Genomic DNA, 14290 nt, shown 5'->3' on the forward strand with positions numbered 1-14290 from the left:
TCTCCGGGATTGTTTTACCCGAGCCCACCACACTGATCAGTGCAGCCTACTGAAGGGGGAACCCAGAACCCACTACAGATATCACTCACCACTGATGTTATCGGGGGCAAGCAATCGGACTCAGGCAGGGTCCACATGAAGGCAACGCTTATTCAATAGAATGGGCAGATTGAACTGCGTGTCTGTATGACGAATTTCTTGGGCACCGCACGTAGCCAACCAATGCCAATCGGAGGTGAAACGTGTTCCTCACATTCTCAAGTTTATGGAACAAATAACAATCGTGAGAGATCTTTAACAGCACAAGAGAAGCGGTAAAAACAATCACAGCTGCGATGCTTGGCGATCACCTGGGACTCTTTGAAATCTTGATGCAATGTGTGTTGCCAATACCATCAGATGTTTAGAGGGATTGATACTCACCATCTTCAAATTACCAAGTGTGTGGACGTGCATGTGTATAATGTGTGCGGGGAGCGGTGGTGCAGCGGTTAGCGCGCTGTGCTACGAACCCGCCGACCCGAGTTCAAATCCGCTCACAGCCAACATCGGTGACGAATATCCGAACCGGTTCTGGGCCTCCCCTCGGTCGACGCAGCCTCAAATGAGTACCTGGTGCGGTGTGTACACATCGCCACTCATGGACAAAGGCGTGGTGCTGACCACCCTCCCCCTCGTGTGTCGTGCCGGCCTTAACAGGTGCTCGCTACCAGCACGTGCCCAAACAGTCTGCTGACGCTGTTGATTCTTGCCTTTGTATAGTTTTATCAACTTGACTAAAACAGCTGTTTCTCTATATTTATGTAACAGTGGATCAAAACCTTTGCGGACACGCTGTACGTTTTGTACAATTACTCAGGGTTTCATTTCAGCCGGAGCTGTCCAGAGCTGAAGTCCGTGAAAAGATTCAACGAGAAAATGAACCCACCGCCCCCTCCTCCCACGGAACACATACATGACGCGTAAAATATATACGCAATCGTTCACCTTATTCATAGCGTATGCGGGAATATCATGTAACTCTGATGCTTATACAACAGCTCACAGTGTGGGTTTATTACTGTCGTAGTGCATCGCCGTCTGTCAGACATACCTTGGCTGTCTTCAGCACGACAAAAAGAGTGCAAATTGCTTAACAAGCGACGCTTCCGCCTCAACAATTGAGGCCTCATTATTCCCCTCTCCTCGAGAGGATCTTTATCATTTTGCCAAAAAAAAAACCGCCCATCCGGATCAGACGCCCCCCCCCCTCCTTCACCGCCCCCCCACTCACCACCCCCCCCCACCAATTTGTGTAACGTGGCAACTGACAGAGCACAATGTAATTCGACGAGCGGTCTGCATGTGAAATTTCGCAATGGAACTAGGATTGAATTATAACAGCCTCGCACGAACAATAAAACACGATTCCCCAAATGTCCCTGCTTGCTTAACATCCCCAGCACGTTGACCTCTGTGTCTGTGTGCAGAATAAATTGTAATTAATAATAACACTGTGTAACAATATTTGTTTGTTCCTAGGTTGTAAGTGTTATTTCCTAATTGCTTATGCCTCAAAAGTACAGAAAATGGCTATTATTCCCCACAAACTTAGCTTTTTTGACCAGGACAGTGATATTTAGAAATTTACCTATTTTCCAGAACATTCCAGATAGATTCAGTGCTGAGTAAACTTTCAAGTAATATAAATAGCAGTATAAATACAGGGGCATTAAGCCTTCCAGTTCAGCTTAGTTCCAGCTGCCTAAGTGGATACATATCTGCATTTTTCTGAGATGACATCGAGAGGCTGCAAGCATCCGGCAGACGCATTTTGCTATGTCTGCGGCCAATTTGTCAAGACATGAGCAAAAAGTACTCAGTGGAAGCATCTGCTAAGATGTGTGAGGCCTACAAGGCATATTTCGGCATGCCTGTCGGGGATCAAGACAAACCCTGGGCACCTCATTTCACCTGCGAGCAATGCAAAAAAACTCTGGAAGGTAAGATGGGCAATTGTTGATCGGAATTTTACGTTATAAAATTAGTTAAAATTGTAAAAGTTTTCAATTTTAAAATGTTTAAAAATTTTCAATGTTATTGAAAAAATATATAACATGAAAAATGTTGCGAGAATCTCTTACACATTAGTCTTGTGTAAAATAAATGTATTTTTGTAGGATGGTACAGAGGGGAAAAGAGAGCCATGAAGTTCGTTATCCCAATAATTTTTGCGAGAACCCACTGACCACTCAAGCAACTGCTACTTCTGCATGGTGGACCCTTACAAACGTCGGACTGGCAAGAATGCACCTGCTATCACGTATCTGGACCTTTCTTCATCCATCACCCCAGTGCCACACTGCCATGAGCTCCCCGTACCCACTCCCCTGGAGAGAGAGCAGCCGTCTTTAGAGGAGAGCAGCAAGTCAGAGAGCGAGAAAGACGTTGCAGATCCAGATGACAATTTCAGAGGCGGAGCTGAGGAGAGAAACCCATACTACCCCAACCAAAGAGGCCTCAACGACTTGATCAATGATCTTGGTCTCAACAAGTACAATGCCGAGCTTTTGATGTCTAGGCTCAAGCAGTGAAACTTGTTGGATGCCAGTGTGCAAGTCGCAGATCACAGGAAGCGTCACCAACCTTTTTGCAGCTTCTTCACCCGTCAAGATGGGCTCTGATTCTGCCACAATGTGACCAGTCTGTTTGAGGCAATCGGAATAGCCTTTCACCAGAATGAGTGGTGCCTCTTCATTGACAGCTCTTCCAGGAGCCTCAAAGCCGTGCTGCTCCATAATGGTAACAAGTACCCGTCTCATCCCCTGGCTCACTCGGTGCACCTCAAAGAGGATTGCAACAGCATCAAGACCTTGCTGGACGCCTTGATGTATGAGTACGCCTGGGAGGTCATCGGAGACTTCAAAATAGTGGCATTCCTGATGGGTCTCCAAGGCGGTTTTACCAAGTTTCCCTGCTATTTTTGCCTTTGGGACAGCAGGGACACCAATGTGCACTACCACAGGCGGGACTGGCCACAGCGGACCGAGTTCTCTGTGGGGAGGAACAACGTCAAGTGGGAGCCACTGGTCGACCCCCGAAAGGTGCTGATGCCACCACTGCACATCAAATTGGGCCTTATGAAACAATTTGTCAGAGGTGTAGATAAGGAGTCGGCAGCCTTCAAGTACCTTCAAGACTTCTTCCCTAAGCTGTCTGAGGCAAAGGTCAAAGCCGGTGTCTTTATCGGACCACAGATGAAGAAGATCCTGGAGTGCAATGAATTCCCCAAGAAGCTCACTAGGAAGGAGAAAGCGGCTTGGAACAGCTTTGTTGCAGTGGTTCTGGGCTTCCTGGGCACGGCACAATGGGCTGTAGGATGTCCCTCAAAGTCCATATCCTTGATGCTCATCTTGATAAATTCAAGGAGAACATGGGAGCGTACTCTGAGGAGCATGGCGAGCGCTTCCACCAGGATATACTGGACGCCGCTACCAAGGACAGTATAACGAGAACATGATGGGAGACTATATTTGGGGGCTGATTCATGAAAGTGATTTACAGTATAATCGAAAATCTCGAAAAACTACTCACTTCTAAATCTTTTGTAGTCATTTTTTTATTACTTTAGTATAAATACATGTTAATTTTGATTAATAAGTTCTTTTTTTCTGACTCTATGTTAACGAAAAGACACAAATTCTGATTTAAAATAAGTCAATTTCGAAATATTACTGTCCTGGTCAAAAAAGCAAAGTTTGTGGGGAATAATAGCCATTTTCCATACTTTTTAGGCATAAGTAATTATGAAATAACACTTACTACCCAGGAACAAAAATTGTGCTACATAGTGTAATAAATTAGTGTTAACATTGCTTAAAGCAATATGCTCACAAAAGCAATATTGCTGAGGTCAAAGGGTAAGAAGGTGAAGGCGCAGCCCTGCAATTGCTCACGCAACAACTGTCGGAATAACCTCCACGGGAAGGCATTCTAGAGAGCCTCTCTAGAGGTATTTGGCCTACTCTTTCACCAATAAGGGGTGTTATGAATATATAATATTAATACCGAAATGTACAGCCCTTTGTCAATTCATTTCTGGATAGAGTCCTCCCTACGCAGTGTCAGTTATCGGGGTTGTTTAATCATACTTCACCACACTGGTTAGTGCGGGTTTCTGCAGGTGCAGAGAGGGGCCCAGAGTTGATTCAAATACTTAAGGAGAGGGGATGGTCGGCAGGGGGGGGGTCAATCGGCCCCATCGCCACCCCCTCGCCCCCCACCTCCTGGATCCGATGATGTTCGCCGTGTTCGGAAAGGGAACTCACGTTGCTAGATTCATACCGCACTGCGCTAACCACTGCGTCACACGTCCACCCAGCACAGACCCAGGCACGGTGGAAAATGCGAGGCTATTGCAAGGCACAATTGTTCACCTGGCACCGCCAAATGCTGACACAGCGAACGTCTTACTCGTGTTGTGACCCCCACCTCGTGGTTAATAACAAGAGGATGCAACAACAACAACAAAACATAATCCAATGTTGGACAGAAGACACCGAGGCCGTGCCTCCGTGTCTCTCTAAGATTGAAGCTTCACTCGTAAGGACAAAGACTCCACGTTTATGGTGAGCACGCTTCGTTATAACGCTGCACTGACGTCACTTTACATCACTGCATTGACGTTGGCAGTAAAACCTCAGCGGTTGACGATACAATGATGTCACTGCGGAGGCAAATGGCACTTGAACGTAAGATGTTAAGTATTTTTTTCTCATTAACTGAGACATGCTGCCTAGGTGCGTATCTTACATGGAAAAGGCGACTTCGTGGTTATAGATTGCGATGTACATATGTGCATATGGCCTGGTATGACATGTGAATCAGAGACGTGGACAATGACAAATGCAAGTTAACGAAAGATGAAAAAGTGCGCAACGAAGCATAACGAACATATGTATATTTTCAAACCCAGGTGAGAATGCAAGCTGCATGCTTGTAATTTACAACGAGAGACGGAAAAGAGGAACATGCGGATTCGAGAGCGTACGCAGGTCAAGGGACCTCGTATGGATAGAGTAAGAATAAGTAATATTAAAAAATAAACACGCTTTTATGAAATGTACTCGTAATGGCAGAACTCCACGACTCCAGGAAGTGGCCCCGAAGCTTGCCATAGCGTAAGGGACCGTGGCCAATTACAGCCAACATCAGTTGACCGTGGACAATTACACACAAGCCTAAACATAACTTATTAAAAAAAAATTCTAAATATATATTGTTTTCTGATAGAATATAGTATTGTCATCAGTATGACATAAGTATACCAAGTTTGCAGTCGATACCACATTGGGAAGTGGGTTAAAATTGAGTTACAAGATTTGAGGATACGACAACAACGACAACAACAACATCAACAACAGACAGAGTGAGTTAAAAGAAAGCGTGTACAAAAAAGAAGTGAGTGTGGCTTTGGACAGGACACGCGGCTACAACGAATGAACGATGGCTGGTGGTCGAGGTCGAGACTAACGCAGGAGTGACAGCCGAAGGAGGGATCTCTCTCCCGAGAGACAACGTCCACCCTAGTGACGCTCAGCTCACGGAATCGTCGCATCGCGAGGCCGTGAGAGACGGGCGACGGCTCGGGGAAGCCTTCATCCAGCAGTGGATTGATCATGCCCGCCGCTGCCGATGACGCTAACGATGGGTCATCGTCTTCTTGGTTCTTTCGGTAAAGTCACGTAGAAGGGAAATAATAAAATAATAAAAATAAAACATAATAAAATCCAATTCTCACGACGTTTCGGCCAGACCTGTTCTTCACCTGAGGACGGCTGCTTGCGTTGTGGCCGAAACATCGTGAGAATTGTATTTTATTATGTTTAATTTTTATTATTTTATTATTTCCCTTCTACGTGACTTTACCGAAAGAACCAAGAAGATGAATCCCTGCAGTCACGAAAGCTTTAAATCGAAAAGATGGGTCATCGTTCAAGGTCTGTCCCGTCGTGAGAGTGTAAGCTCTCCATGAGCACATCTGGGATCGGTTGCTCCCTGTTTGAACCGGCATTGGATATCCAAGAGGGAACGCGTCACACGCAGCAGCCGGTACCGTAACCGGAGCATCAAATCGATGCAGTCGTTTGGTTCGAAGGCGAGCGAACCTGAGAGAGTCTGGAACGATCGAGTGATGGGGTTGTACCAGCCACCCTACCTACCTACCTACCGTCGCACAAGCCGGACTAATTAGTACAGAGAGGCGACGTTATAGGCTTTGTAAAGTTTAACACTACGAATTAATGATCATCCACGGTCCATCCACGGTCAATCCACTGCTGAACAAAGGATTCTTAAGCCTCGTGACGATCCATGCAGCACGTGGCACGCGAGTCGGTCTCATCACCTCCTCCGTCTGTTCTCTTGGACGTCTTCACGGAGGTCACGATTAAATAGCAAGAATGCACGTGCACAAGATGACCTCCTCGATCGTCAGCAGCGATCTATCCACCTCCAAAGTGAGGCCTCACCAACGGAACAATCCACACCGGGCACCGGCAAACGAGCTGATTTCACCGCTCCGTCTCCTTGGTGGACGGATCCTTCGCGGAGGTGTTCCACCCCTTGCCTGCCGCTCACGTGTCTCGACGTCGATATGTTGTATGCATGCTGAACTTCTTTCGCGCCGTACGTAGCAAGCCGTGCTACTCGGAGGTGCGGGGGAAGGACAAGAAACTAAATACAAAAAGCAGTTCTAAATAAATGAGTGTTCAATGTAGAAGATTTAAAAGTGCACAGCTCCAGTGACTTCTTGGTATCGGAAGGAAGAGCGTTCCAGACGGCCACAGGAGCGCATCTGCAAGCGCGCGATGCGGTGGCCGTCTTTGTTCGATGGCTTGCAGCCAAAAGCCGCTGCTGTGAGGATGACCGGAGTTCGCGTGACGGTTTATGCTCCTTGATGAGATCATTAAGTGGCCGTCCATAAATGACGTCACGCGATTTTGGACGATTTTTGACCCCCCCCCACCTTCGTCACACGGCGTCACAAAAAGTCAGACCCCCCCTCAAATATGACGTCACAAAGCTCTGCCCCCCCCCCACCCCCAAAACCATATTTCCATTTTGAAAATAAAACATGCTTCAAATCGCTTTAAACTATTGTCATTGTCGTGCGTATTTAATGTGGCGCTGCACTCTGATGTTGTAGGAGAAAACATTTATTAAAAAGTCTATATAATTAAGTAGAACGTGTTGTCTATATGTATTTAAAGTTGCGCATTTTGATGTGACGTCACATTTCTCACCCCCCCCCCATCGTCACACATCGTCGCAAATGTCTGACCCCCCCCTCCCCCCTAGGTGCGTGACGTCATTTATGGACGGCCCCTAAAGGATGAGCGGCACGGGACACGGAATCTGACCACAGTAACATTTCACGCGTGCTTCAATTGGCTTATTATTTTTCGATTTAAAGCTTTTGTGACTGCAGGGATTCATCTTCTTGGTTCTTTCGGTAAAGTCACGTAGAAGGGAAGTAATAAAATAATAAAAATAAAACATAACAAAATAATTTTCACGACGTTTCGGCCACAACGCAAGCAGCCGTCTTCAGGTGGAAAAACAGCATAAATAGTCGCTCCAAGCCTGGGGCGTGCCATTCAGACTCTGCCTTCTCGACAGACCTGTTTTCCACCTGAAGACGGCTGCTTGCGTTGTGGCCGAAACGTCGTGAGAATTATTTTGTTATGTTTTATTTTTATTATTTTATTACTTCCCTTCTACGTGACTTTACCGAAAGAACCAAGAAGATGGCTTATTATTGTGTCAAAATAATATCGATAGACATGAGGTTGAATCGAGAGATGCGAAGCAAACACAAACTCGAATCGCCTCGCTCTCATCTGCTGCCTGCGTTGCGGTCCGCTAATTCCGTTACCGCCGGAATTGGCCAATGCGTCTCAAGTATCTCACGCCATTATTCAGCATTGACATTTGATGTATTGATTACTCGGAGAGAAATATGTTCAACCAAAAGAAGAAATGCCATGCCTTTGAAATTTGGGATGGGGGGTAGGGGTGGGGTGGGGGGGCAAGGAGGAAAAAAACTAAACTATTCCAATGTTTCGTCTGTGTGCATTCACAGCCTCCGCAAAGGCCACAATTCCACATTTACGCCAACCAGCAGGACATGATGCGTCCTCATTCATATTGGCATTAACACTCGAATGGGGACAGCGCTGGCGACGAGCAAAGGACGAGTGAACACAGCAAGTGTAAGCACCGCATTCTCGGGATTGTAAGACGTTTCGCAAAGTAAGTCAGACCTACAACTCGTGCCCGCTCGGTGTCGTCAATGACACTACAAAATATAAGACAGAGACCCCCCCCCCACCCCGTAGAAGGGAAATAATAAAATAATAAAAATAAAACATAATACAATTATTATTTCCATTCTACGTGACTTTACCGAAAGCACCAAGAAGATGAATCCCTGCAGTCACGAAAGCTTTAAATCGAAACCTTAACAGACTGTTTCGGCAAGTGCTGTTAGCGAGCATCTATGAATGCTAGAACGGCACGCCAGGGGATGGTTGGCCATCGCCACGACCGTCCGCCTTTGTTTCCCTCGTGGCGATGTTTACATATCGCCCCAGGTACTCATTTAAGGTTGAGTCGACCCAGGGGAGGCCCAGGACCGGTTCAGATAATCGTCACTGGTGTTGGCCGTGAGCGGGAATCGAACTCGGGTCGCCGGGTTCGTAGCGCAGTGTGCTAACCGTTACACGACTGCTTCCCCCACACAAATCTGGTCTCTGACAGTACAGTATACAAATCTGGTCTCTGGCACTACAGTATACAAATTTGGTCTCTCACACTACAGTATACAAATTTGGTTTCGCGCACACCCACACGTCTGCTGCATTATGAGACGCACCACCAACTTTTGATTTAATCCACGAAAGTAAGTCTTATAAACCGGAGAATATGGTGACCCTGCTGATGCATACACATACATTTCGATTTAAAGCTTTCGTGACTGCAGGGGTTCATCTTCTTGGTTCTTTCGGTAAAGTTACGTAGAAGGAAAATAATAAAATAATAAAAATAAAACATATTATTATTATTTTCCTTCTACGTGACTTTACCGAAAGAACCAAGAAGACATACACATAAAGTTTGACAAAATAGAATACGTGTCTGTGCATCTGGGCATCATGGCTATCGCAGCTGTGATCTCATTTCAGCAGTAGGACATAGCAGCCGAACTACATGGACCTTCTTCTTCTGCAGTGCGTTCTCGACTTCCATTGTCTCAAGTTGCCGAGAACATTCTTTTCTGAGCACTCCACAAGCTCTTCTTGAAATTGCCCCGTCCCTGCGCGTAGTCCACAATTGGCCCAGCTGTTTAACCACCGCCAGTGAAAAAAAAACCACCACAGTGGCCCCGCAGCGACCTTGGCACCAAAAATGTTTGTCCTTGAGACTTGCGCGAACATTCCAATGTTTTGGAGACGACACGTCCACGGTGTGGTGGGCAGCAGCGAGCTAAGAACTCACTGCTGCGCTCCGCTAATTGTGTGCGGCAAAATCAAGGGCAAAGCTGCTCCGTGCAGTCTTTAATGTACCGTCGGGGCAAGTGCTGTTAGCGAGCACCTATTAACACACGGATTCTCAGAGCCATTGCAATGGCTTGCCGTGTTACAGCGCTAGAGACATTGTCGTTATGAAAGAAAAAGAATGGCCCAGGCCGGGACAGATTGTTGAGGTGAGTGCTATTGAAGAGCACCTATTGAGGGCACGATGTGCATCACAACCCTGATCGTGATGCACAGGGTGTCACGTGGATGCTAGAAGACCTCCTCAATGCCGAGGCCTGGAATCAAACCTAGATCCTCGATGAGCAACTCGTCACAGAACCCCACACACATACAACTTATTTGGTGACAATGCATTGGCGGTGACGCACAAGCACACATAACAATAATAATAAACTCAACACATTCGCTAATAACAATGTGACCTTAAAATAAAAAAAAATTCACATCGAGTGAAATTTCAGGCAACCGCCCATCCTCATATCCCGCATACGTGTTTGCAATCAGTTAAAAACATGACAAAGATCTACTCTAATAAATTAAATCCTTTACTTACATGCAGGCGAGATCCCACGCTGTCGGAACCTCACGCCAGGGGTGGCACGAGGCATAAGCAACATCCCAAGGGACCCAAACGGCGCGTGGGTCCCCAGACTAATGAAACAATACGGATGCACTAAATAGTAGCTCGAATTCAGATCTCAATAAGCATGAATAAAAAACATTTTTTATCTTCATCTTTCTCTATCTTCTTATTGGTTCTTTTGGAAAAAGTCACGTAGACGGGAAATAATAAAATAATAAAAATAAAACATAATAAAATAAAATTGTATTACTTCCCTTCTACGTGACTTTACCGAAATAACCAAGAAGATGAATCCCTGCAGTCACGAAAGCTTTAAATCGAAATTTTATCTATCTTTTTAAACTGGGTAAAAACCTACTACTATATTTTGCTACTGGTAAAAGAGATCTCATAGTGTTTCTCTATCTTGTTTGCAAATATCGCCTCATCTTAACACATCTCTGTCTCTAGTTTACATCTTTCGATTCACTGTTATTTTGGTCTCATCTGTACCACTCTTCCCTACATCTCATTGACACATGTATCTTCTTCATGCCACATTTCTCACATCTCGCCAAATCCCGATCTCCATATCTCTTCCACGGGGAGTCTATACGAATTGAAGGGTGGAGGGGAAGGGGAGAAGTGGGGAGAGAATATATATGTATACGGGCACCGAACGTGTCAGCGCCATAACTGTGTATCGCTGCATAGAGAACCGGGCGAATGGAGCGAGCAATATACTAACCACATCAGCACGAGATAGACCGCACTTGTAAAAGGCGCAATCAATCATCACATGCATACCCGCACGAACTCCGCGCCTCAATCTTGATCAATGTGTCCACGGAAGTGAAATATTACTGAGCCGCGTGCCTTTTAATTCCCCAGGGAGGGTCCCAGCTCTTATTCCGCCATCGGGGCTTTACTGTTATAAGCGCCACGAGGGCTTTCCACCTCACACGGACGTAATCCTCGCCCTGACCCTCGCCTCTCTCTCAAGCCTCTTCTCATCCCCATCTCGGGACCTAAGCGGGGTTTGTGTCTCTGTCCAATTCAGTACCTTGCGCGAGCCGCGGCTATTGCCACTGCTCAGGGCTTACATTTTCACCGAACACGTCCTGGGTCGTTGCCAGATTGGATGGAGTAGGTGGCATCGTAACTAGTGCCCACAGGCACAATGTTGTGTATGGCTGCTGAGGTGTGCCGGGTTTACAAACATTTTGTGGGACGTTGGCCCTGCTATGACTACGTCCAAAATGATTTCCGTTCCCGGCACGCCACACATGAGATGGAGCGATGAAATAAATCATCGCACGGGTTATTGGTGGGTTATTACATCGCTGGATCGCGAGTGGTGGTGGCGGCTTTCATCCAGCAGTGGATTGACCATGGCTTATGATGATAATTACAACATCCGATGGAGAGACAATGCCAGTGAGGACAAGTGGCAGAATATCCTCAGTAGAGGGCACCCTGCCTTATTCCCCTGCCCAGCACTGTGATAGAGGAGGGCATTGGGTTCTGTGATGCGACTTCAAGCCTTAACCGAGGTTGAATATTCGCATCGCCCCTTCGATGCAATCTATAGATTCACACGGACATATACAGAAACTGCCCTTATGTCGATCCACTCTTGGATGAGGGCCTCCCCACGCTGAGAGGCTCATGGGGGCTATTCAACGATACTTCTACCACGAATGGAGAATGCTGGGGTGCATAGACGTCGGGACATAGCACGGCACAACAATGTACGTCTGTTTCTGCACTGTCGTCTGATGCAGAGCACGTGGCCTCACGGCCCATAGCAACCTGTTTACGCATGGTGTTGCTCGCCCATCCAGTCATTATCCAGTCTCACTCCTGCTGAGCTTCCGATATCTGACAAGATCGGGCGCATTCAGGATAAGATTACCATTATTCATGAGACAATTGAGTGTTTTTTTTACAAGGGAGATCTGGGATTAAAATTACGAGTAGCACACATGTCAATTCACTGGCTTGGCCAGAATTCCGCCTTTGCGTTCATAGCTAGTAAGATGTAATCCTCGGACTCTTCGGGTGCCTCAATTCCTGTTACATGAATGTAACTGGCTATATCCACACTTCCTTTGACCAACTCACCCGCAATGCCCTCGATCTCGTCAAGATCTCAGAAGCTAAGCAGGTTGGAGCCTGGTCGCTGCGAGGCAGTGCGAGCACCCTGCATGAAACAGGCGCTGCAGACCGTCGCGGAGCCACGTTATCAGCAGAGGGGCAGTGCGGGAAAAATCAATTGTTGTACTATACCACACTAGTCTATGATCCCTGCCAGCCCACACTGGCCAGCGTGATGAAGAATGACCAATTAACCCCCCCCCCCCAACGGCCCTCGCGGGTACAAGGAGGCCAGAATCTAAAGATGGACTGACAAACGAGGCTACGCGTGTGTACATGCCGAGAACACACGTGGTGTCCCCGCACGACCACATCCAAGCGCACCCTAAGTTGGCACGGAACAAAAGGTGACACCACCTATGTGACAGCGAACCGGGCAAGCCCACCTTCCCTCCAGTCCGAGAGGCAATCGCTGACGTCGTCGGCACTTCGCTAAATCACCCGTCCCAAGCGTTGCACACGAAGCCGAGGCAGTAGACGCAGGGAACGAGAGTGGCCTACGGATCAGAGGCTACAAGCACCGTTGCCCGTTTGGCGCGCGGCAGAATTCCGATCCCAGGGGGGATCGTCACTTTGTCATCCCCGCGATGTTGATGGTTCCCGCTCCGCAAGCCAGTGCCATGCGAGTGACGGCGCCCGAATGGCGAGAGAGGCGTTTTGTTGTTAGGAAGCCAAAGTGCCCCTATCCGCAACAAAACTGTTTGCGCTCACACGCGCAGCATAACAAAGACAAAGATCCCCCGCCCCCCCCGCCCTCCGTATAGCCTTAACAGAGTGTTGGGGCAAGTGCTGTTAGCGAGCGTCTATGAAGGCCGGCATGGCACACGAGGGGGTGGGTGGCCAATACCATGCTCGGCCGCCTTTGTCTTCCTCTAGTGGCCAAGGACAGGTTCAGATAATCGTCACTGGTCTAGGCCGTGGGCAGGAATTGAACTCGGGTCACCGGGTTCGTAGCACAGAATATACGTAACCGCACAGGGTTCTCGAACGCATGCTCTCACGTGTATGTATGTTGAACTTCTTTCGCACCGTGCGTAGCCAACCGAGCTAATCGGAGGTATATTGCACATATGAGTAAATCTGAAAGGAAACAGCGGCTACGGTTGCAGGAATTCGCCACTGAATTTTTTACAAAATAATTTGGAGAATGCCGGGGGTTTTATTCAATTTTTTGAGTGTGGCCGTTCGGCCACCCAACAGGGCCACCCAACCAGACGTAACAAAAAAGCTCAATTTGTGTTTCATTTTGCTCCCCCCCCCCCCCCCCCCCAGGATAGAATCAGAGACCGCTGTCACGGTACACCAGAGGTAATTTGCATTAATAAGAGCCGCGGCTAATGTGAAAACCCTATTGTCCGTACGCATACAATGCACAATGCAATTAAGCGACTAAAATTAATCAATGCATTTCAAAGCCATCGTTATGATCTCAATAATCTCAATCCTCATCATGATCGTGATCGATGCGTGGGGGCACTCACAGTTTGCAGATCGCAGCGAGCAATTCTGCCTTGACGCAGAAGCTGAATGCTTTGCCTCCAAAAATCATTTAACTCTCCCTTGTTAGCTCCAGCCACATTCAGGGCGCTTTGCGAGGAGGCGAGCGAACGGGCAGACGACACGAGACGAATCCTCCACCGTCCAGACGAGCGCCGTCCACCTCCATGCAGAGCGAGCGAGCGAGCGATGGCTGAGTGGAGTGAGTGTGATGCGAGCGAGACTGCGCAGCGCGCGCGCGCGCGTGTGTGTGTGTGGTTCTCTCTCTCTCTATTCAAAGCTCTCCCGTCTTACCGCCCAGCGGGGTCTGCATGCGCGGTGTCTCCGACTGGGCTGTGCATGCGATCCCTCCGCTCAATGAACGCGCAAGAGCGCCGGGGATGAATGAATGAGTGACCCGCGACCCACGGCGGTGCTGTGCGGCAATATTCGCAATATTGTCGGCTGTGTTTGTCGTGCTCAAATTCGACTCAACGACGAAATGTACTTTGGATTG

The 14290-nt window shown here is 47.7% G+C and overlaps 1 protein-coding gene across 1 annotated transcript in view; it reads right to left on the bottom strand.

The window, feature by feature from the left end:
• The window catches only part of TRPC4 (transient receptor potential cation channel subfamily C member 4), a 77514-nt gene extending 63495 nt beyond the window's left edge, over window positions 1–14019 (bottom strand). The window contains exon 1 of the mRNA XM_078863005.1: window positions 13779–14019. Coding sequence (XP_078719131.1) covers window positions 13779–13846 — 68 coding nt within the window. The 5' untranslated portion in view covers window positions 13847–14019. The remainder of the gene's footprint in view (window positions 1–13778) is intronic.
• Between the last annotated feature and the right edge of the window lie 271 nt (window positions 14020–14290).

The sequence above is a fragment of the Lampetra fluviatilis genome, chromosome 15 (assembly GCF_964198595.1).
Source record: "Lampetra fluviatilis chromosome 15, kcLamFluv1.1, whole genome shotgun sequence".
Classification (NCBI taxonomy): Eukaryota; Metazoa; Chordata; class Hyperoartia; order Petromyzontiformes; family Petromyzontidae; genus Lampetra; species Lampetra fluviatilis.